Source organism: Saccostrea cucullata, unplaced genomic scaffold (assembly GCF_032062105.1).
Source record: "Saccostrea cucullata isolate Sc308-1 unplaced genomic scaffold, CSIRO_AGI_Scuc_v1 ctg1649, whole genome shotgun sequence".
Classification (NCBI taxonomy): domain Eukaryota; kingdom Metazoa; phylum Mollusca; class Bivalvia; order Ostreida; family Ostreidae; genus Saccostrea; species Saccostrea cuccullata.
In genome coordinates, this window is record NW_026919498.1 from 1 (window position 1) to 27,700 (window position 27,700).

The following is a 27,700-nucleotide window of genomic DNA, read 5'->3' on the forward strand; positions in this document are numbered from 1 at the left end:
CAAAATAATTCCATCATGATAAGTAGATACAACATTATTGTTCATGATAAGAGTAAAGTTGTGTATGTCATACGTTAAAGAAATCAAAAATAACGTCAAAATATCATTAGAAAGTCACTTTCCCCCCGAAATGCAAATAAAAAATATCAATATTCCTACGCTCGCTCCCTCCTCAGCCTTTTTTTTTTACGTGTTTGATAACAGAGAATAATTAGGTCATTCTTCGATTCATATCTTTTCACCAATGAATTGATAATACTATATCAACAATTGTATTAAGTACATGTTTATAGTCCGTTAATTATCGAACAAAACACTTGCTGTGGCCTTCAACTCGACATTTAGATATATCGACGACGTATTGTCAATTAATAATGACAATTTCCATTCCTACGTCGATACGATATATTCTGGTGAGCTTGAGATAAAAGATACCACGGAGTCCGACACTTCTGCTTCATATTTGGATATTTTATTTGAAATAGACACTAATGGTAATCTAACAACCAAGCTATATGATGAACGTGATGACTTTAACTTTCCTATCGTCAACTTCCTTACTTATGCAGCAATATACCTTCATCACCTGCATACGGAGTATATGGGTGGAGTATATATATCTCAGTTGTTTCGATACGCAAGAGCATGCTCTACGTATGAACAATTTCTTAAACGAGGTACATTATTAACAAGCAAGTTGATGAAACAAGAATATCAGCAGTCTCGTTTAAAGTAATCATTTCGTAAGTTCTATGGTCGATACAATAACCTTGTCAGCAAATACAATTTATCATTGAGTCAAATGCTGTCTGACGTTTTTCATACCAATTGTTAGTCCATTATTTATACACTGAACTGACGACGGATTTTTTCTTTATTTCCTGATCATGACAACGAGCACGCGGCGGGTGTGACCGGTCAGCAGGGGATGCTCACTCCTCCATGGCACGTGATCCCTCCTCTGATGTTTCGGAGGTCCGTATTTGCTCTGCTCTGATTTTTTATATTGTTTAATGGACTTTGAGATTGAATACTGTTCGTTATCTCCATATCTTCCTTGAATAGTTTAATACTAGAGGCATCGTTTTTTTCTCTTTATTTTAAAAATAGTCATTTGTAACCCCCTGCTATTTTGATTTGAGTTTCATCACGGAAAAAAGTTTTACGTGTCAGCAAGTTATTTTTTTTCTCCTTATTTTGCCAAAATGAGTGAAACTATTTAACTGTGTATTCATTAAAATTTCTTTTGTTTTGAAATCACTTTGAGATTTTAACTTGAAACTGTGCGTCATTATTCTGACAGATCTATAAACTCTACACTGAATTAATATTTTACTTAAATAATGCAATAATCCCCGTTATTTGTTTTCCGCTCTGAAAATAAAAACAAAAACATTTGCTTAAATCACCTGATATCATAGCGAGATGTTGCTTTTACTGATAATGACTTTAAATTGTTTGTTTTCAGTCCCAGTATGGTAACTTTATGTTCAGGACTACTGAGTTTATATAGAAATTTATTTCGCAAAAGACATACCTGATTAAACAACGAATGGATACGTGTCGTTTGGGGATAGTCAGTAAAGAGGCAGAAATCAGTATGACAAAATGAATTTAAATGAACATGTTTCACAACATTTAGCCCCTTCCACAAGTGTTTAATTTGTTCTAGCAATAACTTATTATCAGCAGCCGGCCTCAGTTTAAATATCGATCATACTCTCAAGATTTCCTTTTGTATAGAAATAAACGTGACAAAAATTAGTATATATACTATAAATTATATAATTTTTGATAATTAATATTAAGTATTTTAAATACGAAATAATCACAAAGGTTTCTTAAGATTTATTTCATTTAGATTAACAACTCAACTATAGAACACACATATCTACAAAAAAAAAACACACACCTTTACTTCAAACTCATATCTGTGACTGCTTATTTTACAAATTTCACAGACAGGGTTGACCATTAGTTTGTTTAACTCTTTACCCTTTTTTGCTCTGCTCATATTTTGTATTGTTTAATAGACTTCTGATCTTGAAAATTGTTCGTTATCTCCATGTTTCATTCCAAGCGAAAAAATGAACAGATAGCAATCGAGATCATCAAAAATGTAACTAAACAAATATTTCATATCTGCACAATTTTTATACCTAATCTCTGAATCAGTCTTAATATTTCTGGTCTTCTTTATTTGTTTAAATCAATTTTATGAAACTGAAAATGAAAAGGTGTTGCATTATCGTAGGAGAAAATCTTTTAATATCTATACAATATAACTTGTAAATCAATCTTTCTAATTTCATTTTACAACAAATCACTATAACCACGATTTAATATAAATATTGTTACATTACAAAAAGTCAATATTAAACAGCGTTACATAGCAAAATCTCACAAGCTTGTGCTTTTTTTTTTAAATTTATCTCAAAAGGAACAAGTTAGTGGGTATCTAACCAGTTGTGAGGCACTATATACAGTTGATATTTGAAGATCCTATCAAATTCTCCTCTGTCTGTATTAAAAATAATTCGTGGACTCCGTTTTGTCTTTAACTTCCAGTTCAATGAGTATAATTGTTTACATATACAATGTAGAAATTTATTTTTGACTTAACGCTAGGTACATATAAAATTCATGATCAATTAAATAAACGTTCCTTGTAAATACATTTCTTCAAACATTTTATTATAACCCTTCATTATTTCTAAATCTTATCAATATCAGGGAAACATTCTTTTCTCTTCATCTTCAAAATGATTTAGTGCATGCAAACTGAGAATACAAGCTGTGATTAATTTAAAATTTTCACATTTCAGAAACTTTCATTTTTTTGTTTCTCGTGAATTTGTATTTGTTTCAGGAAAATGAAGATCTGTTTTTTTGTTCTTTCAAAAAGATATCTTGACTTTGAATCCTTTATTCTCAACATATTATCGAAGAACAAACGAAATTGAACTAATGTAGCTAAATGATTTATTAGGAGTTTTCTCAAGCAATGTAATTCTACTGTAGATAATTAGTTTAAGTGCCATCACGTGGGCTTTAATCCATAATTTGCTGTTATTACCAGTGTTGTAAAATAAATAGATTTGTATTCTTCAGAACTTAAGCTGAAATTCTTTGAAGAATTTTTTTATTCTACATTTAAATCAAGAAATAACAAGAAACATCATCTGATACCTCATCAATCATAATCGACATCTTTAAGGAACGTTTTAAAGTTTTGTCTGATTGACCAACAATGTTTACCGTGTCGTTTAAGAAAAATGTAGAAATATTCACAGCAACATTTCCAAAAGTGATCAGTCTCTATTTAATTGGTCAGTTTACAGGTCTGCTACATACGGGATACTCACAATGCTTCGACCCTAAAACTTTGATCATTGACAATTTCGAGAATTTCTCATTCCCGGGTTTTAGCCTATTGACCGATACTGGCATCGGACAGTGTATGACGGTTTGTTACAAGTTTACATTATGTCGCTCAGTGGATTGGATGCGAGAAGAAAAGATATGTTGACTGAACACAAGATTTGCTACCCAGAATCACAGTGACATAATGGCCCATGGCCGCTCAATTCATGTCGACCGAGAACAGTTTTTAATATGAAGTGCAACACCCGACAATGGACATATTGCAAGATGTGGTCAGTTTATAGGTCTGCTACACACATTTATAAATGCCACCATCTTATATTTTCCAATAAACCCAATGTTAAAGCATTTGAGGTACATCTAAAACTTTGATCATTGACAATTCATGAGACAGTAATACCCGCACTATGGTGTTTGCCTCTAAATATACACTCATTCATATTGGACTTTCCAAGGAAGGTAATTATAGTACATGTATTCGTCAAATTGAACATAAAATTTTCAGATGACCATATCAACTCTGATCACATATGTATTTTAAAATACTTAATTCATAACCAGTCTGAAATAACAGAATTTAATTAATGATTGAAGTAAATTACTTAATTAGATTCAAATTAACATAATTTGGAACTTTTTAAATTTACTTTCTCAACGACATAAAATATTATTTTAGTACAAAGCGTTTTTGATGAATTTATCAAAATGTGCAAACTGATTTTAGTGGAAAAAAACCCATTGAAAATACAACCCGATTAATTTGTCAATGCCTATCCCCCCCCACACACACACTCTCATTCTCTCTCTCACTCTCACATTTTTTAAAAAACATAGTTTAGTTTATTATGATAGTTTGAAATTTGTTCTTGTACTAAACAGAACATTCACATTGGGTTTGCGTCACCCATTATCATATTTAGATATATAATCGCCCATACTGGCAACGGAATCAGCAAAGGTTTGTCGAATGAGATTATTTAGGATATACCAGTTTAGCTTTATTTTGCTACCCAAAGCACCTTGATTAACTATTTATCATACTGTTTTCTGAAATGTACTGAAATCTGTTTATTTGCAAACTTTTCACATTAACTTCTTAAGAACCACTGGGCTAATTTCAACCAATTTACATTTAAATATGCAGGGTACTTTTTAAGCGCCCGGATCGATAGAGGTGTATATTGTTTTTGTCCTGTCTGTTTGTCTGTTTATCTGTTTGTCTGTTTGTCAACTTTAACCTTGGCCATAACTTTTGAACAATAAGGAATAGAGACTTCATATTTGGTAAGCATACTCCACTAATAAAGTCCTTTCAAATGACTTCAAAGTCAATGACCTTGTGACCTTGACTAAGACTTATATGCTAAAAATAGCTTTTTCCACTGTTTGTCATAACTTTTGAATCATAGGAGATAGGGACTTCATATTTAATATGTATACTCCACTAATAGAGTCCTTTCATTTTAATGACATCCAGGTCAATGATCTTGTGACCTTGACTGTGACCTTTATGCTAAAAATAGCTTTTTACACTTTTTGCCATAACTTTTGAACCATCAGAGATAAGGACTTCATATTTGGTATGCATACTTCACCAAATAAGTTCTTTCAAATGACACCATGGTCAATGACTTTGTGACCTTGACTGTGACCTATATTCTAAAAATAGCTTTTTTCACTGTTTGTCATAACTTTTGAACCATAGGAGATAGGGACTTCATATTTGGTATGCATACTCCACCGATAAAGTCCTTTCAAACGACGGCAAGGTCAATGATCTTGTGACCTTGACTGTGACGGATATGCTAAAAATAGCTCTTTACACTTTTTGCCACAACTTTTGAACCATAGGAGATGGACTTCATATTTGTACTTAGTGATTAAGTTCTTTTGACACCATGGTCAATGACCTTGTGACCTTGACTGTGATCAATATGCTAAAAGAAGATTTTTTTAACTTTGTTCCAGTGTTTCACAAACACATCTTGTTCCAACATAAATCTTCTTCTCAAGAACAGCAAAGACATTTATTGTCCCCATTTTTGCTAAAGGTAGGGTACATTAAATCTCATTTGTTTATCAATCTGCCCATCTGTCACAATAAATTTAACCTTGGTCATCATGGTCGTATATTTTGAATGAGAAGAGATAGGACTTTTATATTAAACATGTGTATTAGTATTAAATGGGACAATACCATTCTACATACACTATGATTTTCATTACCCATGATCTTGAAGTTTGACCTAATTTCCTTAAAAAAATTAATTGCTTTGAATTGATCATTTTGAAAGATAAATGAAAGGGCATTCATATTACCTGTGATAAGACCTTCCAAAATGTATCATGACTTTTTGACTCTGTGACCTTGACATTGAAGTTTAACTTAGTTTTCATTAATGTTGTATTTCCTTTTCATTGAGAAGAGATTTGACTTTCACATTTCAAGTGAACATTACCCATAACAAGAGGCTCCCAACATGCTATGATTTTTTACCCCTTGACCTTGATGTTTTAACAAAATTTCAAAAGAGTGAACTCTCCCAAAAGATGATAAGACCACTGTTTAAAACAAAAAAGGAGTTTAGGGAAGACTGGGCTTTTTCCATAAAAAACGTCATTTTTCAACCCTCATTTGACCCCCCGGGCAAAATCAAAATTCCGAAACCTAACTGCACATCTACATGACCCAACCAACCATCTCCCAAAGATGATTAGGATGCTGAATAAAATGTAAGAGGAGTTCAGGGAATGAAAAACATCAGTGACCCCCCGGGGCAAAATCAAAACTCCGAAACCTAACTGCGCATGCATGACCCCACCAACCATCTCCCAACAGCTGGTTATGCTACTTAGTAAAATGTAGAAGGAGTTCAGGGAAGACGGGGCTTTTTGGACAAAAAATGTCATTTTTCGACCCCCATTTGACCCCCCGGGGCAAAATCGAAATTCCAAAAACCTTACTGCACATTGACATCACCCCACCAACCATCTCCCAAAAGATGATTTTAAAATGTAAGAGGAGTTAGCTTTTTGCTTAAAAAACGTCATTTTTTTTAACCCCCTGGGGCAAAATCAAAATTCCGAAAGCTTACTGCACATCTACATGACCCCACCAACCATCTCCCAAAAGCTGGTTAGGCTACTGAGTAAAATGTGGAAGACGGGGCTTTTTGGCAATTTGACCCCCCGGGGCAAAATCAAAATTCCAAAACCTTACTGCACATCTACATGACCCCACCAACCATCTCCCAAAAGATGATTAGGCTACTGAGTAAAATGTAAGAGAAGTTCAGGGAAGACGGAGCTTTTTGCTTAAATAACGTCATTTTTCGACCCCCATTTGACCCCCCAGGGCAAAATCAAAATTCCGAAAGCTTAATGCACATCTAAATGACCCCACCAACCATCTCCCAACAGCTGGTTAGGCTACTGAGTAAAATGTAGAAGGAGTTCAGGGAAGACGGGGCTTTTATGACAAAAAACGTCATTTTTCGACCCCCATTTGACCCCCCGGGGCAAAATCGAAATTCCAAAACCTTACACACTACATGACCCCACCAACCATCTCCCAAAAGCTGGTTAGGCTATGAGTAAAATGTAAGAGGAGTTCAGCGGAGCCTTAAAAAACGTCATTTTTCGACCCCCATTTGACCCCCTGGGACAAAATCAAAATCCGAAAGCTTACTGCACATCTACATGACCCCTCCCACCATCTGCGTCATGCTGGTTAGGCTACTGAGTAAAATGTAAGAGGAGTTAAAGCATTTGAGGGCAAAATCAAAATTCCAAAACCTTACTGCACATCTAAGACCCCACCAACCATCTCCCAAAAGCTGGTTAGGCTACTGAGTAAAATGTAGAAGGAGTTCAGGGAAGACGGGGCTTTTTGGTGAATTTTTCATGACCCCCCGGGGCAAAATCGAAATTCCAAAACCTTACTGCACATCTACATGACCCCACAAACATCTCCCAAAAGATGATTAACACTGTGTAAAATTAAAATATATCTTTCTTTAGAAAGTGCGGGTATAATTAAAATATTCTTCTTGAAACTAATTTTGAGAAAAAAAATTGAAAAATACTTTTATGAAAATAAACGGACCCCTGAGCGGCCATATGAAAACTCTCCCTTTTCATTTCCGACCTTTTTATATGAGTAAGTATCATAAAAATATATAATCTAAAGACAACTACCGGGTAGACTTTACTTTACCGGTCCCCAGATCCGCAAGATCCCCGCGCTCATTGGACTATGACGTAACATTCACGTCACTTAATTGATAAGGATTAAAATTGCACACTTTTCGACTGATTAGGGTTAGTCTTGCACCCACTTGAGAAACTAGGGTTAGTCCTCTCACATTATTCGACTGATTGTGGTTAGTCTAGCATCGGCCCGGGAGATTTCGTTTTAACGTCTTAGTCCTTGCATACCACCCGATGGATTAGGGTTAGTAACTTGTTCTTTTAGATAAGTTTAAGAAATTCAGTTGTTTCTGTAATTTTTCCAAGATCATAATTCAGCTTCAATGGTATTTCGTTCGTTTGTTTACATGAAAGAATGGCTAAGTCCGAAAGAAATGACACAAAGCATGCGCCGCACAATTTTTACAATTTAGGATCTACACTACCCCAGGAGGCTTTCACATAAGGTTCAGCTTTTCCTACCCAGTGTTCTTGAGAAGGAGATTTTAAAAGTTTATTTCTATATATTTCTATGTAAAACTTTGATTCCTTTTTGCAGCCCCGCCCAACCCCTTGGGTTCATGATTTTATCAATTTAGAATTTACACAATCTCAGGATGCTTCCACTTAAGTTTCAGCTTTTTTTGCCCAGTGATTCTTGAGAAAAAGATTCCCATCTTTTTCTATGTAAAACTTTGATTCCCTATTGCGGCCCCGCCCTATCCCCGGGGGTCATGATTTGAAGAATTTAGAATCTACCATAACTGAGGATGCTTCCATATAAGTTTCAGAGTTTTTAGCCGAGTGGTTCTTGAGAAGAAGAATTTTTTCAATTGTGAATGTTGAAAACCATGTGCTATGAATATATTTCTCACTAGCCTCTCCTTGTGTAAAAAGAAAAAGTATTAAAATCAAGAATTCATGATGAATCAATTGTGAAAAATACATGAACAGATGATATTAGGATATTGCTACATAATAACTTGAAACTGACGATAAAAGGGACTTAGGTCATTAAGTCTATAAAAAAAGTTTAATTATTACTTTGCTTCCTCGATTTGTTACATGTCCTAGAGCGTTTTCTTTTATTTCAAGTTTATTGAGAATAACTTATTTCATTTATCTTTCAAGATCAGAACCAGGAGCAAAAAAGAAGGATAAAATCTCTCATCAAATAATAATAGTTCGGTTTTTCGAAACCGTTCATTGCTTTATTTATCACTGTTATCAGGGAAGAAATTTGAAATCAATAAAACTATTATGATTAGCGGTATTTATCTAGTAAGTAAATAAGACCAATGTCATTCAAAAAATAAGTAGGCAATATTCATCCTCATCACATAATTTTTACAAGATTAAAGATCAACATATTTTCATATGTAGAAACATTTTGTCAATGTGTGAAGTTTAATTCCATTTGATTAAATGGAATTCATGTTAGCTTAATTTAAAAGCAAACATGTTTTGTCATCACGGAGTATGGTTAACAAGACTGAGATGTCAAAAACAATGTCGAGAAAGTTTCTCAAACTTACTCTGACTTCTCATTCAAACAAAGTTTATATCGAGCGTTTACCCCTTTCATATAAATATGACAATAGTCCACATACATTTCGAATAACCTTCTTTTTTCCAATTTACCGGTAGAAGATTTATACAAACAAGAGGCCCATGGGCCTTATAAGTCACCTGGGTATCATGTAACAACTTTCCAACAATTAAATGAATCTAATTTTAAACCAGAGGCCATGAAGTTCACAATTTTGAAAGATGCACCATTGTTTATCATAACTATACACTTAGCATGCTTACTTTGGTTACTTAATACCCAGAGGTAGATCAGAGTAACAAACAGAAAATTTTCACTTAAGTTGTGCACCTATTTCACAGGAACAACTGACCTTGGGGCCACATCTTTGAAAATTTTGGAAATTTTATAAATTTTATTTCATAATATTGTTGATTAATGCCAAAGTGCATGCATGTATTTCAAAGCATTAAATCATTTTCAAATTACGTAACCCCCCCCCCCCAAGTACCTCTGTCCCAGGGGGCCTGGAAATTATCCATTTTGGAAGAGGCAGCTTTCTTAGTCATAAATATGTACTAAGATCATTGGCATAATACCCGGAGCAAAGGAAAAGATTTTAAAAGAATTCATGCATTTTCACTATATAAACATTAGAGCCCCACCCTAACATAACAAGGCATGACCCAGGGGCCCTGAAATTCACAAATCTCAAAAAAGCATCCTTCCTCCTCATAACTATGTACATAGTTCATTGGTTTAATAACCAGGTGCAGAAAAGAAGATTTTTAAAGAATTTTTGCATTTTCACTATATAATCAATAGAGCCCCATCCTAACACCAGAACCCTGAACCCTGGGGCTATGAAATTCACAATTTTGGAAGAGACAGTCTTATTCAACAAAACTATGTACTTGGTCAGTTTATTTCAAACTCAGGAGCAGAGAAGAAGTTTTTAAAAGAAATAATTCATTTTCACTATATAATCTATATAGCCCCGCCCTAGCACTAGAACCCCTGACCCTGGGGCCATGAAATTCACAATTTTGGAAAAGGAAACAATTTTCAACGTAGCTATGCATTTGTTTAATTTATTTAGTACCCAGGAACAGAGAAGAAGATTTTCAAAGAAATTATGTATTTTCACTATATAATCTATGTAGCCCCACCCTAGCACTAGAACCCTGATCCTGGGGCCATGAAATTCACAATTTTTGAAGAGGCAGTCATTTTTAATATAGCTATGCATTTGGTTAGTTTATTTGATACCCAGGAACAGAATAGAAGAATTTCAAAGAAATAATGCATTTTTACTATATAATCTGTTTAGCCCCACCCTAGCACTAGAACCCCTGACCCTGGGGCCATGAAATTCACAATTATGATAGAGGACTCAATGCTAATTACAATCATACCAACAGTTTGACTGCTTAATGTCCGGGAGTAAAGAAAAAGATTTTTGAAGATTGCACTAATTTTAGTGGTTCTAGCCCCACCCCCAGGCCCCTGAGGGGCAGGGACCATGAAATTCACAATTTTTGTTTCCCTTCACCCATATATGCTCTATGCCAAATTTGGTTGAAATTGATTCAGGGGTTTTGGAGAAGAAGCTGAAAATGTTCAAATGTTCATGCACGACGCACGTCGCACTACAGACGACGGACGACGACGAACAAAAATGGATAGCAATAGGTCACCTGAGTTTACTCAGGTGACCTAAAAACGTAAAAATCAAATACAATTTATCAAAGTCAAATGCTGACTAGCGTTTATCATCCTTATTGATAGGATATTATATATTGAATTGTCGATGGATTTTCCAATTATTTACTGATCATGACAAGGAGCATACGGTGGATGTGAGCGGTCAGCAGGGAATGAAAATCCTCTATGTCACCTGATCCCACCTCATGATGTTTTGGAAGTCCGTGTTTGCTCCCTACCTTTTTGTATGCTGTAATGGACTTTTAAGCTTGAATTCTGTTCGTTTTCTCCATACATTCCATACATTCAATGTAGGATAGTATACAGTTTGCCCTGCAGCATTAAACTACTTGATTTGTTGAGAAGGTCAGAGCCAATCAAAAGCAGAGCAGACACTGACCACTTAAATTAGATCAGATACCATGGAGGTCTGAATATCATGATCACTTGCCGACCGGTCACACCTGCTGTGTGTTCCTTTTAATGATGGGGGTAAAACTGGAAAATCCCCAAACAGAGAAAGTACCAGTTACATAACACACACGTTAACAAAGAGTAAAATTCACGATCCACGAATTGTTTTGATAACTTACAGGCACTTTTAGAACAGGATATGCAGCCTTATCATTATCTTTTATCGACAGTAGATTTTACAGCAAATTCGGGAAAAAATGAAATTAATCTTTGAAGTCAATTATCTAATATACAAATAAAACTTTTAAAAGGAAATGACGCAATCTATGCCTTTACAGAAGATAAAAACCAGGTACTCCGAATTGATCTCCAGGGGCACAATGGAGAAGAGGCCTATGCAGTGTATACCACATTTTACATCGGAGATGAAGATAGCAAATATATTCTTACGGTGTCTGGATACAGTGGAACAGCGGATAAATACTTGGATCCGCCTATATGGCGAGAACTAAGTATTGAACAGATATAATACAGCAATTTAACTTTAAACAGAGGAACTGCGGGTAAGTGAAAAGTTAAAGATCTATCAATATTATATATCTCTGGCAAAGAAACCATTTTCTTAGAATCATTTTATTTTTATTTGTTAGAAATGATTCTCTACATAAAAACATAAAAATGAGAAGTGATCGATGTTAAAAGATAAAAACAATATAAATGTGTAAACACGACAAAGTGGGAGAAGTAAGTAACTGCAATAGTAGTATTATACCCTAAAACAATTATTGTATGCTTCATCAAGCATCTAGTTTTAAACTAATCAATTTTCTATTCTAGGTGACAGTTTGATTGGTTTCCACAATGGTATGATATTCTCCACCAAAGATCAGGATAACGACGGGAGTAGCGGTGACTGTGCCACAAAATACCACGGAGCCTGGTGACACAGAGACTGTTACGAATCAAATCTCAACGGGCAGTATGTAACGTCTGCTCTGATTGGTTATTATTATCCAGTATGGGTTTCCTTTAAAAATAGATTCTTAATAAGCATGTCAAAACTGGCTGTAATTTTTATTGCGAAGCATAGACATTGCAATATGCTGTTTATAAAGTAATACTGTGTAATTCATCACTGGTGATACGATTTAGCGCAAATAAGCATTATTATTCTGTGTATTGCTTCAATAATAAAGCAAACTATAGAAATTACGGTGTGTTTTATTTCATAGATGAAAAGTACCGCCATTTTATGTTGTGTTATGTTTTACTAATCAAAAAGTAATACAAATAAGTTTGTTAAAATTGGGAATTGGGGAAAAAAGATAAGTATGCATTTTTGTCGTTGTATAATACAATACAGGGCAGTTAACGCCGACGTGTGTATCGTATGCATAATAATACGATATAAAACATGTCATTTCCTATAAAATAATGAAGAAGGAAGGTTTTTCTCATCAAATGTTGAAAGACCAAGGAAGGATATGGAGAAAACGAACAGTATTCAATCTCAAAGTCCATAAAACAATACAAAATAGGAGCAGAGGTGGGATCAGGTGTCATGGAGGAGTGAGCATCCCTTGCTGACCGGTCACACCCGCCACGTGCTCCTTCTCATAATCGGAAAATAATGGAAAAATCCGTCGTTAATTCAGTGTATAAATAATGGACTAACCATTGGTATGAAAAACGTCAGTCAGCATGATAAATGCTGACAAGATCATGGTATCTGTAACAATCACTAATATAACCTATAGGGTACCCCTTGTTTTGTATAAAGTTTCGCCCTTCGAGCACCTCTTTGGTCAAGCACCCAGAATTCCTTGCAGAATTCTGGCCGACAGGACAGGTAACAATAGCTAGGTATTCCCGGCAGAACTGTCCACCGTGTAAGACACGATGTAAAGGGTCAGGACAGATTGGTTAAGTTTTGCACCAGCTTGTGCCTATGACTTACAGCAAGTCTACTGCAACATTTTAGTATATTTCTGCACGGAAAACAGACCGTGGTAAGTATATTTTGCAAGTACTTTTTAGTTATGTTAAATGTACTTTTAAAATTCGTTACATTAATTCACCTTGGCAGGCAGTCATCAATGACTTACCTGTGTGCGCGTTCAGGTGTGACGTTAGCGAGAGTGTTAGAATAGGTTTTCTCGTCAGAAGTTTTATCGCTGTTAGTGTAATTCTATACATTTAAAGAACAGCCTGTTTCTGTATTTTATTGTATTTTTGTTCGCTGTATTACTTTTTCATTTAAATGTCTGAGCGGAAGTAAGCTACCGGAAGTGTTGTCAGCCATTTTGTATCTATGTCAACTGTAAACAAACTGAAGATATTGAAAGCATTTAAGTGTTATGTTATATTGAACTCAAGATAATTATATGGTTATTAATTAAAGCCAGTATAATTATATTATAGTATTACCATATGTAGAGTACATAATTATTTTACTGATAAAGGAAAGTTAATATTTTAGCACCATGCTGAGGTGTTCGTGGTAACTGATGTCATGATGACGACGATGATGTCGATGATCTGATGATGACGACGATGATGTCGGTGATGTTGATGATGGTGTCGATGACGATGATGACAATGATGTTGATGAAGACGACGTCGATGATGATGTCTACGACTTAGTCGCGGGAATCTCCAGTACTTGTGAACATTGATCCCAACCACAGTCTGGGACTACAGCCCCGGAGGCTTGGGAGGTTTAAGGACAGTGTTGGACTTGATTGAGACTGTCGTATGGATGGACAATACTATTAATGATTGAAATTGAGTTCTAAATTGGTTTGAGTTTTTGAGAACACGTGTTGATAGTTGATACAGCTGTATAAACATCTTTTGATCATTTTTTTTTATCATTGTAAATAACATTTTTTTTTGGTTACGATCATTTGAGTGAGTGTGTTTGTGTGTGTGATTGCGTGATTTATTTGTTAATTGTCTTTTCTTTATTTCTATTTTTTTTTTGTGTAAATAAATTCTTGTTTTCTTTGAAGAAATTCTTGTTTTGATTTGAAAAGGAAAGCCTGGCTCATTCCACGTTACAGTATCGACCTTAGGATGCCTTTAAACGAGACTGCTGAATCTTGTTTCATCAACTTGCTTGCCAATAATTTACCTCGTTTTAGAAATTTTTCATACGTAGAGCATGCTCTTGCGTACTGAATCAACTGAGATATGTATACTGCATATGCAGGTGATGAAGGAATATTGCTGCATCAGTAAGGGAAGTTGACGATAGAAATGTTATAGTCATCACGTTTATCATAAAGCTTGGTTATTAGATTACCATTAACGTCACCAAGTCGTTTTCTGTAACATGATGACGGACAGAGTCGTTTTTTTTAACATGTTGACTGACTGAGTCGTTTTTATAATCAATTCATTACTCGGTTGTTTTCTATGACAAGGTGACATAATTACAAAGGAGGAAATAGTAATTCGATTAACCGGTGTAATTAGTGAACAGTTTTCTTGCTTCGAAAAGTGTATCATTTTATTTTTTAAGAGAAGAAAATATCATACAATTCAAATGAACGAAGTTTCATTCCTCAGTACTATTACATTAATAATAGACACTCTGTACACTGTTGGGCAAACCACCATTAATATAGAAAGAAGCATATATAAGATATGTATTTAACCCATTATGTATTTATTTCTAATACTTTGTTGAATAGATTTGTACTAGAGGCATTGTTTTTTTTCGCTTTATTTAAAATAAAACAAATTATTATATCTAACCCCCTGCCATTTTGATTTGGGTTTTATCACGGAAAAACAATTTGCGTGTCAGCAAGTCAGCAAGTGAATTATTTTCCGTATTTCACTAAAGTGAGCGAAACTACTTAACGGCGTATTCATTAAAATTGCTTTTGTTTTGAATTCACTTTGAAAATAGGAGATTTTAACTTGAATCCGGGTGTCATTATTCTGACTGAACTATAATCCTCTACAGAGAATTAATGTTTTACTTAAATCTCGCAATAACCCCAGTTATTTGTTTTCCGCTCGGAAAATAAAAACAAAAACACATACGGGAAGAGTTTCTTTTCTTTTGCTGAAATCACCTGATATCATAGCGAGATATTGTTTTTGTTGATAATGACTTAAAATTGCTCGTTTGTAGCCCCAGTGTGATGCTCTTATGTTGAGGACTACTGAGTTTATATAAATATTTATTTAGCAAAAGACATGCTTGATAAAAAAAAACGAATGGATACGCGTTGTTTTGGATACACAGTTAAGATGCAGAAATCGATATGATAAAATGAATTTGAGATGAACAGAAGTTTCACAGAATTTAGCCCCTTAAACAAGTGTTGAATTGGAGTAGCCATAATGTAATAATCAGTAGCCTGCCTCAGTTTAAAAAATATCGTTCATACCCTTAAGATTTCCTTTTGTATGGAAATAAAGGTGATGAAAATTGATATATATATTTGCATAAAATAAGTTGTATAATTTTTTATAATATTGAATGTTTAAAATACGAAATGGATTGAAATTACCACAAAGGTTACTTAAGATTTCTTGCTTTTAGATTCACAATTCAACCAGAGAACACATCAAACAACAAAAATAAACACCCATTTACTTCAAACTCTTACAGGATCTGTGATTGGTAATTTTACGGATTTTACAAACAGGGACATCTAAATCGACCATCAGTTTGTCGTACTCCTTTCCCTTTTTTCCAGGACAAAAAATGAAAAGATAACAACCTAGATCATCAAATAAATGTAACTAAACAATTATATAGTATCTGCGCAATTTTTATACCCATTTTTTACAGCTGTCTCTGTGTCTCTTTTCATGAATCAGTCTTAAATTTCTGTTTTTTTTTATTTGATCAACACAATTTTTTTAAAAACTCAAAATGGAAAGGTGCTGCATTATCTCATCAGAAAATCTTTTAATATCTAAGATATTTAGTCATACAGCTTGACAAACAATGCTGCATACAGGTGATTCAAAAACAAGAATATGGTGACAATTTTTAAGGATCATGGAACAAGTACAAAAAGGAATTTGGAAATGCCTTCAAAAGCAAGCTATGACCTGCTAAAGCTATTAGATAGGTAAAATGAGTGATATTCTATTTATATGACTTGTAAACATAGCCTTTTTTTTAAATATAAAAACTAAATTTGATGCATGCACTTGACTTGAATAATAAATTAAAAAAAAAAAATGTCTCATCTATTCCGCTTTAACATATTTCTGAACAAATCATGTAAAATATAACACTTAAATCAATCTTTCTAATTCTATTTTACAATTAACAAATCACTTTAACTGCAATTTTAAAAAAAAATGTTGATTTAAACAAACATCAATGAAAAACATAGAAAAGTCTCACAAAGATTGATTGATTGATTGTATATTGGTTAACGTTCTTCTCGAGAATTTTTTACTCAGATGGAAATAACACCACTTGCCGGTGGAGAGCTGCACATTTTGTCCTATACTCGGCACTCAGGGCCATTGAGCAGGGAGGGATCTTATTTATGCCAGCACCTAATGCGACACGGTACCTCAGCTTGTACGGGTCTTATCTAAAGGACCGGTCTCCAGGTCCCACAGTTGGATTCGAACCCGCGACCTAAGGATCTACTCATTACTTCGCGGCTGTAGAGCAGACGCTCTAACCACTGCGCCACGCGGGCGACTCATCCCAAAGAGAGCATTTTCCTGGGTTACTGAATCAGTCATGAGGCACAGTATGCAGTTGACAATTTCTTTTTTTTTAACATCTTGATTAAAATTTTATTATTTCAACTGAATACATACATATTACAGAACGGAATATCTAACTTATTTTCCTTTTTAACACGCCATTCGTTTTCACTTTCTCACTCACACCCAAGCAGTTGATACATGTAGTTGAAGATCTTATGAAAATGTTCCTCTATCTGTATTGAGGTAATTAGCGGATACCGTTTTGTTTTGTTTTTTTTTACTTTGAGTTCACTAATAATAATTGATTACATATAAAAGTTTTGTGTTGACTAACCGCTATGCCCATATAAAATTCATGAACAATTGATAAACGTTTCTTGTAAATATATTTCTTCGAACATTTATTACCCTTCGTTATTTCTAAATCTTAAAAAAATATCTTTTCTTGATTCATCTTCAAAATGATTTAGTGCATTGAAATTGAAAATACAAACAGTGATTAATCTAAAATTTTACATTTCAAAAGCATTTCGTTTTTTTTTTTTTTTTTTCATTTTTTTTTTATTTAATGAAAAAATAAGGTGTTTTTGTTGGTTTTTGACTAATTTAACTAAATCATTTATCCGGATTTTTCTCCGTATTCAAATTCTACTGTAGATAGTTACTTTAAGTGACATCACGCGGGCTTAAATCCATAATTTGCTGTAATTACCAATGTTGTAAAATAAATAGATTTGTAATCTTCAAAACTGAAGGTAAAATTCTTTAACGAAAAAAAATTATTCTACATTTAAATAATAATGATAATAATAAAAAAAAACAGGAAAACATAATTTTAGACCCTCATCAATCATAATCGATATCTTTAAAGAAAGCTATAAAGCTTTGTCTGATTAAGTTAGAATTCAAAAGCAGCTTCTCAACCAGAAGCCAAGGACCAACAATGTTTGCTGTATCGTTAAAGAAAACTGTTGAAATAGTTTTAGCAACATTTCAAAAGGCGACCAGTCTCTATTTCATTGGTCAATTTCTAGGCCTGCTACACGCGGAATACTCACAGTGCTTCGACCCTAAAACTTTGATCATTAACAATTTCGAGAATTTCTCATTCCCGGGCTTTAGGCTATTGACCGATACTGGCATTGGACAGTGTATGATGGTTTGTTACAAGTTTACATTATGTCGCTCAGTGGATTGGATGCGAGAAGAGAAGACATGTCGACTGAACACAAGATTTGCTACCCAGAATTACAGTGACATAATGACCCACAGCCGCTCAATTCATGTCGACCGGGAACATATTCCTAAGGTAAAAATGTTTGAATCATTTAAGAGGGGGTGTTAACTCATCCTAGACACCTTATTGCAGGGGTCTAAGATTATGCCCCCTTCACATATCTGTATTGTGTCTTAGATTGTCTTCGAGAGCGATTGTTGTTTTTCATTTTCACCTTTTTCAATAACTAAAAGAAATATTTGTTTATATATGAAACGAATCTATTCATTGAATTAATTCCTTTTAGCACATGATTGGCTTTTGCTTAAATCATGTCTGTGCCGAGGATGCAATGTGTATCAGCGGTGAATGTGTGCAAGTTTTCAAAGGTAACAGATTAATTTGTTAGTTAGTTCATGACAATGGTCCATCCCTTGATGTTTTGGAGCCCGTGTTTGCTCTGCTCCCATTTGTATTGTTTTATGAATTTTGATCTTAAATACTGTTCGTTATCTCCATATGTATCATTCAAGCAACTTGATTGTAGGACAACAGAGACGCCATCTGGTTTTCCTTCGTCATCTTTCCTTATTTATTCTTATCTTTGTAACAATGTTTCGCTAACTCCTGTATATGGTGTTTAATGCCTTCAACTTATTTAATACTTAAGAGCGTGCATTTAGTAAATGATCAATGCTTAAACCAAAGCAAGCCACTGACACATCAGCTGATGCTGTCATAAAGTTAACAACTTCGTTTTAAGTCAGCATTTCGTGAATTCTATGGTCGTTATGTTGTTTCATCAGCGTCTTATTAATTTGTCGGATAAATTTATATTATCTAAACAGTAATTTGATCCTAAGGGCCATATCACATTTCGTTGGCAGGCTCTGATCATCAGATCAAACGACTTTGAACTGATGATCCGCACGTGTCAACGAGACGTGATATGGCCCTTCGGATCAAGTTACGGTAATAATGATAAATTTATTATATACCTCCTCACAACTATCAAAAGATTTAATATTCTTAAGGAATCAATTATGTATTATTTATCCATTAATCAAAGCAAAACGTCAATAAACTTTTTGATGCGCAACAACAATAACGTAATTTTTCTGCGTACCACGTCATCAATTTCAAAGAGTGGTTATGATTGTTATTATGAGTGGGTATGATTTAGAAAACCACGGTGTGGTGATCCGGAATGTCGGATCACGACGTCACGTGATTGCTGAGTATCAACGGTAAAATTGAGTGATATAGAGTACTTAGATTTAAAACATGTTCTTTCGTATTGAATAAGAATGTAGACTTACTATCAATATACACAATATACAAAAGTGTGTAATTCTTTTTTCTCTCTCTATTTGACACATTTCTTTTCCATAGCAGTAAAATATTAGAGTCATTCCAAAGTTAAATTAAGAGAAATCTAATTCTAAATCGGTTTCTCCAGTGAAAGAAACTGGGTCAGAATTTCAAAATTCACTGAAACATTTAGAGTGGTAATTATTATTTCTTTTTTTATAAATGAAACAAATGGAGATAACGAACAGTATTCAATATCAAAGTCCATAAAAATATACAAAACAGGGGCAGAGCAAACACGGAACTCTTACTAAAACATCCTTGCCATGATCAGGAAATAAGGGAAAAATTCGTCGTCAATTCAGTGTATAAATAATAGACTGGACATGATATATTCTGGTGAGCTTGAGATCAAAGATACCACAGAGTCTGACACTTCTGTTTCATATTTGGATATTCTACTTGAAAAAAAGACGTTAATGGTAATCTAACAACTAAGTTCTATGATAAACGTGATGATTTCAACTTTCTAATCGTCAACTTCCCTTACTTATGCAGCAATATACCTTTATTACCTCCATAAGGAATTTACATCAATCAGTTGATTCGATTCGCAAGAGCATTTTCTACTTATGTACAATTTATAAAACGAGGTAAATTATTGAAAAACAAGTTGATGAAACAAGTAAATTTGCAGTCTCGTTTAAAGTCATCATTTCGTAACTTCTATAGTCGATACAATGACCTTGTCGGAAAATACAATTTATCATTAAGAAGGATATGGAAATAACAAACAGTATTCAGTCTCAACGTCCATTAAACAAATACACAAAATGAGAGCAGAGCAAACACGGACCTCCGAAACATCAGAGGTGGGATCAGGTGCCATGGAGGAGTGAGCATCCCCTGCCGACCGGTCACACCCGCCGTGTGCTCGTTGTCATAATCAGGAAATAACGGAAGAAATCCGTGGTCAATTCAGTGTATAAATAATGGACTAACAATTGGTATGAAAAACGTCAGTCAGCATTTCATTCAATGATAAACTGTATTTGCTGACAAGGTCATTGTATCGACCATAGAATTTACGAAATGATGACTTTAAATGAGACTGTTGATATTCTTGTTTCACCAACTTGCTTGTCAATAATTTACCTCGTTTAAGAAATTGTTCATGTAAAGAGCATGCTCTTGCCTATCGAATCAACTGAGATATAAATACTCCGTATGCAGGTGATGAAGGTATATTGCTGCATAAGTAAGGGAAGTTGACGATAGAAAAGTTAAAGTCATCACGTTTATCATATAGCTTGGTTGTTAGATTACCATTAGTGTCTTTTTCTAGTAAAATATCCAAGTATGAAGCAGAAGTGTCGGACTCTGTGGTATCTTTTATCTCAAGCTCACCAGGATATATCGTGTCGACGTAGGAATGGAAATTATCATTATTAATTGACAATACGTCGTCGATATATCTAAATGTCGAGTTGAAGGCCACAGCAAGTGTTTTCTTCTTTTCACGCAAAAGATTTTGCATAAATTCTGCTTCATATGAATATAAAAATAAGTCTGCTAATAACGGAGCGCAATTTGTACCCATGGGAATTCCAATAGATTGTTGGAATGCCTTGTCTCCAAAAACCACATAGATATTGTCAATCAGAAACTCAAGCATCTTCTTGATGTCAACTTCAGAGTACTTATGTGTGCAATCAGAATCTGTTTTAACAAAATAATTTTTCAAATGACCAATGACGAGGTAAGTAAACTTACGAGTTCCATATTTGTTGAAGAAGCAGCTGTCAATGATATCAAAAAGCCTGGATTTTAATTTGTCGTGGGGAATTGTTGTGTATAAAGTTGAAAAGTCGTAAGTTTTTATGCTGTTGATTTTTGTAAAGTCTTGTGATTTCAAATTGTCCAAAAGTTCTTTAGAATTTTTAAGTATCCACATCTGATTTACACCACTTCTTGAATATATAGTTGTACAGTACTCTTGAAGTTTTTCCTTCACTACTGTCAATATTTTAGTGAGAAGTAACGAAAGAGGCTTGGTTGAACATTTACTGGAACCTGCAATGTATCTTTGTTTGTAAGGATTCTTATGAAGTTTCGGAATCCAATATATATAAGGTAGTTCAAATTCATTTTGGCTCTGTGGAATATTAAAAGTATTCAAAACTGACAGGTGATTTAGAATTTCTTCCTTAGAAAGAGAAGTATATGTATAAGTAGGATTACCACTTGTAGAATTAAGTCAAATGATGAATTTTTAGTCCATTATTTATACACTGAATTGACGACGGATTTTGCCATTATTTCCCGATCATGACAAGGATGTGACCGGTCGGCAGGGGATGCTCACTTCTCCATGGCACCTGATCCCACCTCTGATGTTTTGGATGTCCGTGTTTGCTCTGTTACTGTTTTGTATTGTTTAATGGACTTTTGATCTGGAATACTGTTCGTCATCTCCATATGTTTCATCTAGGAAATGAAATAAAAAATGAGGGTCTTTGATGTTGGTTTTGGACTATTGATAAAAGAGCATGATTTACGAGTACGAGCGATAATCAAGTATCTACAAGGTTCTAACTTTAGATATGCAATTTTTTGGCAATTAAGATTTTTTTTAATATGAAGTGCAAACCCGACATTGACCATATTGCTAGATGTTAGAGTGCAGGGTATATCTAATTACTCAGCAAAACCAATTGAGTGTCCCCCATGTACTTCAGATTCTAATCACCAAAGTATAAATGCCACCCTCTTATAAATTCAAATAAACGTAATGTTAAAGAATTTGAGGGTAAATCTAAGTATGTATCAGCTATAGTGTTAATTCGTCTCAGAAAATATTATTAACAAAATTATCATATTCATCTTGAAACTAATTTTGAAAGAAATAAATTTAAATATACTTTTATGAAAATAAATGGGCCTCTTGGCGGCCATATGAAAACTCTCCCTTTGCATATATATTTTAGTCGACAATTAGATTGATGGTAGAAATGAAAAATCTAGAGGATTTATCCCTGGTTGAAGCAATTAAAAGGAAAAGAATTTTTTTCTCATGTCTATGAGAATATGTCGCTCCTGGAGAAAATACTAGTACACATTACAGTTAATTTTCATTTTGATATTTCGATTTTAAGCATTTAGCAAGCAAATAGAAAGTAATAATTAAGTAAAATGACTTAATTTTAATTTCTTTTAAATGCTATATATATAGCATACAAGGATTGCTCAGATATTTTGAAAAGGGAGCAAAGCAAAAAAGGACACGATGGTGTATACGTTATCCATGCTGATATCTGGAGAGCGGTCTACTGTGACATGAAGACAGATGGAGGAGGGTGGACGGTGAGTTGTGTGTTTTATTGTCAATGTTATACATCGACAACACCTGGAGAAAGGTCTACTGTGACATGACGACAGATGGAGGAGGAGGGACGGTGAGTAGTGTGTTTTATTGTCTGTGTTACACATCGACAACACCTGGAGAGAGGTCTACTGTGACATGACGACAGATGGAGGAGGATGGACGGTGAGTAGTGTATTTTATTGTCAATGTTATACATCGACAACACCTGGAGAGAGGTCTACTGTGACATGACGACAGATGGAGGAGGATGGACGGTGAGTAGTGTGTTTTATTGTCTGTGTTATACATCGACAACACCTGGAGGGAGGTCTACTGTGACATGACGACAGATGGAGGGGGATAGACTGTGAGTAGTGTGTTTTATTGTCAATGTTATACATAGACAACACCTGGAGAGAGGTCAACTGTGACATGACGACAGATGGAGGAGGATGGACTGTGAGTAGTGTGTTTTATTGTCAATTTAATACATCGACAACACCTGGAGAGAGGTCTACTGTGACATGACGACAGATGGAGGAGGATGGACTGTGAGTAGTCTATTTTATTGTCAATGTTATACATCGACAACACCTGGAGAGAGCTCTACTGTGACATGACGACAGAAACTCGATCAGTAGAGTTTTCATTCCTGATATATGTTCAAAATATCTTCAAAATATTCAACGATTAAGATTTGATGGAGCATGTTCACGTTCATGTTCGCTTCTGTCCCAATTTGTTTTCCTTCAGTAGACTTCTGAGCTGCATTTCTCTTCTTTACCTATCTATTTTTTTTATATCATATAGATGAGCAATATTTTAATCATATTTTCGCCACAGGTGATTCAGAAGCGAGAAGATGGCGACGTTGATTTTTACAGGACGTGGATAGAATACAAACAGGGATTTGGATCCGCCTCTCAGAACTACTGGATAGGTATGTGTGTGTACATGTATATCTATATCCATATTTTACTTCACGTCTTATCTGAAAAGTTAAGAAAAACACTTGCATATGACACATACAATTAAAAATATATCTTCATAAAAACATTGCCTTTTTTGGTTAATATCAAATATATCTCAATAAAAATTTGACCTTAATCAAAATAAAGTTATCTTAACGACCAAGGTATTTTCTTAAGCTTTGCATAATTTCTTTCTTCTTCTTCTTTCTTAATTCCCCGCCTTGTCTGAAAATATTATTTAGATTTAAAATTAATGTAAATAAAAGGTACATTACCTCGATCAGACTATTCAGTGCGAGCATGAATTTTTTTATTTCACTTAAATCGTTGTAATTACACGGCATTCAACGTTTAATTCTGACATAGAATAAAAAGACACTTTTAACCTTTTTACGTAACATTCCCTTGTATGGCGTTCGAAGAACGTAGCTCTCAACTTCTTTTTGAAGAAAAATATTTGTGCAATAATGGCATTTTAAAAATCTATTAAGAATGTTGAAAACCATGTGTTATTAATTTATTTGTCACTAGCCTCTTATTGTGTAAGAAAGAAAGATTATCAAAATCAAGAATTCATGATGAATAAATTTTGAAAAGGACATAAACAGATGATATTGGAATATTGCTATATAATAACTTGAAGCTGACGATAATAGAGACTGAGGTCATTAAGTCTGTAAAAAGTTTAATTATTACTTTTCTTATTTAATTTCTTACAGTTTCTGAAGCGTTTTTCCTTTATTTCAAGTTTATTGAGAATAACGTTCCATTGATCTTTCAAGATCAGAACCAGGAGCAAAAAAAAAAAAAAAAAAAAACAAGAAAGATAAAATCTCTCATCAAATAATAATAGCTCTTTTTATTCCAAAATTTTCATTGCTTCATTTATCACTGTCACCAGGGAAGAAATTTAAAATCAATAAAACTATTATTATAAGCGTTATTTATCGTGTAAGTAAATAATATCAATGTCATTCAAAAAATAAGTAGGCAGTATTCATCCTCATCACATTATTTTTACAAGATTAAAGATCAACATATTTTCAGAAACATTATATTTTGTCAATGGGTCAATTTAATCCATTTGATTAAATGGAATCTATGTTAGCTAAAGGATGTATTCGCTACGACAAAAGAATTGACCTATAGGAGAGAACACTTGCTGTGTGCTCCTTCTTATGATGGGGGTAAAACGGAAAAATCCCTAAACAGAGACCATAAAGTACCGGTTACACAACTCACACGTTAACAAGAAGAAAAATTCACAAACCACGAATTGGTATAATAATTTACAGGCATTTTTAGAACAGAATGTGCATCCTTATAATTATCTTTTATTGACAGTAGATTTTACAGCAAAATTCGCGGTAAAATGAAATTAATCTGTGAAGTCAATTATCAAATATACATATTAAACATTTTAAAAGGAAACGACGCAATCTATGCCCTAACAGAAGAGAAAAACCAGGAACTTCGAGTTGATCTCCAGAGACATAATGGAGAACAAGCCTACGCTGTGTATTCCACATTTTACATCGGAGACGAGGATAGCAAATATATGCTCGCAGTGTCTGGATACAACGGAACCGCGGGTAAGAAGTTCGATCCGCCTATATGGTGAGAACTGAGTATTTGTGCAGATATAACAAGTTACTTACAACTTACAACGGAACAGCGGATGTTTTTAATTTCTAGCAAAGTATTCATTTTATTTTTATTGTTATAAAAGATTCACTGCATAAAAACGTAAAAAAAAAATAAGTGATCGATGTGAAAAAAGTAAACAATATAAATACATGAATGTAAACAAGACATAACTCACAAACCCTGGAAATTTCTGAAGTCGGATAAGGTTCCTTGGAGAAGTAAGTATCCCAAGTGGATTGGACACGCTCGCTGTGAACCTGTATTAAGCAAGTAGGCGGAATATTCCGCAGTCACATTAATATAAAAAAGTCCTAAGATTTGTATGAAATGTTTGAGCCAAAATGCGACCAAAGGATACGGTATCTTGCTCAAGAAATCATTAAAACGAAAAAAATTAAATACTCAATGCTGACTTTAAATGAATTTGTTTTAATTCCTGTAACATCAGGCAGTATCCTTCCTCGTTTACAATTTTATAATATTCTTATCATGCTCTCGAGAATGAAATGTCGGAAGATGTAAACGATATTCAATAAAGGAATTTTCTATGTAAAGTTAATGATGAAGAAACTGAATTCATTTCGTTTTTCAAACAAATTGGTTGTAAGCCTTTTAAAAAATCTAAAAGTTTCAAATATGAAACTTCTGTGACATATTCTAAAGCTAATTTTATCATATTCTCTGGCCTAGCCTAAAACCAATGTTACATTTATACGACATTGTTGTGAACTCTTCTTGATCACAATTTACAGTTACTGCAATAGTAGTATACTGTATACAGGGTTATTTTCGCCCCGTGTTATTTTCGCCCTTTTACACTTGAAAACAATTTTGTCCCATTTTAAATTCCCCACTTATGGTTTTGTTTAAGAAATGATACTGTAATCTTTGAATTCGCCCCGTTTTAAGTTCGCCCAAAAGAGGGTTGGCGAAAGGGGTGATGAAACGGGGGCGAAAATTTCCCTGTGGACAGTAGTACCCTAGATAATTATTGTATATTTCATCTAGCTTTAATGTAATCAATACTCTTTTCTAGGTGACAGTTTGATTGATTTCCATAATGGTATGAGATTCTCTACAAAAGATCAGGATAACGACATGAGTGGCGGTGACTGCGCCACAAAATACCACGGAGCCTGGTGGCACGAAGACTGTTACCAATCAAATCTCAACGGGCAGTATGCAACGTCTGCTCTGATTGGTTATAATTATCCAGTATGGGTTACCTTTAATGATAGTTTCGAAGCACTGAAGAGGACCGTGATGATGATTAGACAGAAAAACTAGAGCCAGTTTTGACATGCTTATTATGAATCTAAGTTTTATTGCAAATCATAGACTTTATAATATACTACTTATAAAGTAATACAGTATAGCGTACACTGTGTGATTTAAAATTTCCGATACGATTTAACGCAAATAAGCATTAAAATTCTGTGTATTGATTCATTAATAAAGCAAACTTAGAAATAATGATACGTTATATTTCATCGATGAAAGGTACCACCATTTTATGTTGAGTATTGTTTTGCTTATCAAAAATTAGTACAAATTAGATTATTAAAATTGCAATAGATTTTTGTCGTTGTGTATATGTTACAGTAAATATTTGGAATCAGGAATTTCATGTATTTCCTTAATCATTCAGTAAATACTATACAATTATGGACTCTTTTGGTGTTGAATATGGTTTGTTATTCACCAGAAAATATTCATATTGACCGAGGCGAAGCCGAGGTCAATATGGATATTTTTCTGGTGCATAACAAACCATATTCAACACCAAAAGAGTCCATAATTGTTTTATTATATTATCCGGATCTGAGTAAACAAGGTTGCAAGACGACATCATTTGGCATAATCATTTACGAACTTCCGTCCTTGAAAAAAATGTCCAGTTTGTCTCCTCCGTGTTTTCTTTCCGAGTTTGGCTATTTGTAAGACGTCTAAATGTTTAAAATTAATCCTACACTAGGTTTGAGGTTTGTATAATCTCTTTCTTGCTCAGATACGTACCTCACTGCGACCGTTGCAATCATTGTTTGCAACGTTATTTGAAGTGTTGATTGTGACGTCACAATGCAGCTGCACGTGCAATGGGCCTCCGGTAAATACGGCCGCAAATCCAGTGAATATCTAGTGTTATGAACTGCTTGCTTTAGTATAGATTATATAGGGAATATAAATAGACTGTATTATAAATGTATTTACTGGTTGTTTAAGAAAATGCATGTGATTACCAAAACGCTAGGAAATTCATGACTTTACTAAAAATT

The 27,700-nt window shown here is 34.1% G+C and overlaps 2 protein-coding genes across 2 annotated transcripts; both read left to right on the forward strand.

Moving 5' to 3' along the window:
* Nucleotides 1-11,529: 11,529 nt before the first annotated feature.
* Nucleotides 11,530-12,162, forward strand: LOC134232771 (ryncolin-1-like; the record flags this gene model as incomplete). The annotated part of the gene is made up of 2 exons (XM_062714751.1): nt 11,530-11,730; nt 12,056-12,162. Coding segments are annotated over 2 exons (308 nt in total), but the record flags the coding sequence as incomplete, so codon positions are not given.
* A 6,321-nt stretch (nt 12,163-18,483) lies between these two features.
* Nucleotides 18,484-26,788, forward strand: LOC134232760 (fibrinogen C domain-containing protein 1-B-like). Its single transcript, XM_062714744.1, has 5 exons — nt 18,484-18,520; nt 22,675-22,805; nt 23,650-23,746; nt 25,205-25,369; nt 26,461-26,788. Exons 1-5 carry the CDS (start codon nt 18,484-18,486, stop codon nt 26,709-26,711), a joined length of 681 nt encoding a protein of 226 aa, XP_062570728.1. The 3' UTR covers nt 26,712-26,788.
* The last annotated feature ends 912 nt before the right edge of the window (nt 26,789-27,700 follow it).

Excerpts from the sequence above, each read along its gene's own strand:
- LOC134232760 (XM_062714744.1), top strand. The coding sequence starts at position 18,484 with ATGTGTATCAGCGGTGAATGTGTGCAAGTTTTCAAAG. Across the intron at positions 18,521-22,674 it reads ATGTGTGCAAGTTTTCAAAG|CATACAAGGATTGCTCAGAT; the intron begins GTAACAGATTAA and ends CTATATATATAG. Across the intron at positions 22,806-23,649 it reads CAGATGGAGGAGGGTGGACG|GTGATTCAGAAGCGAGAAGA; the intron begins GTGAGTTGTGTG and ends TTTTCGCCACAG.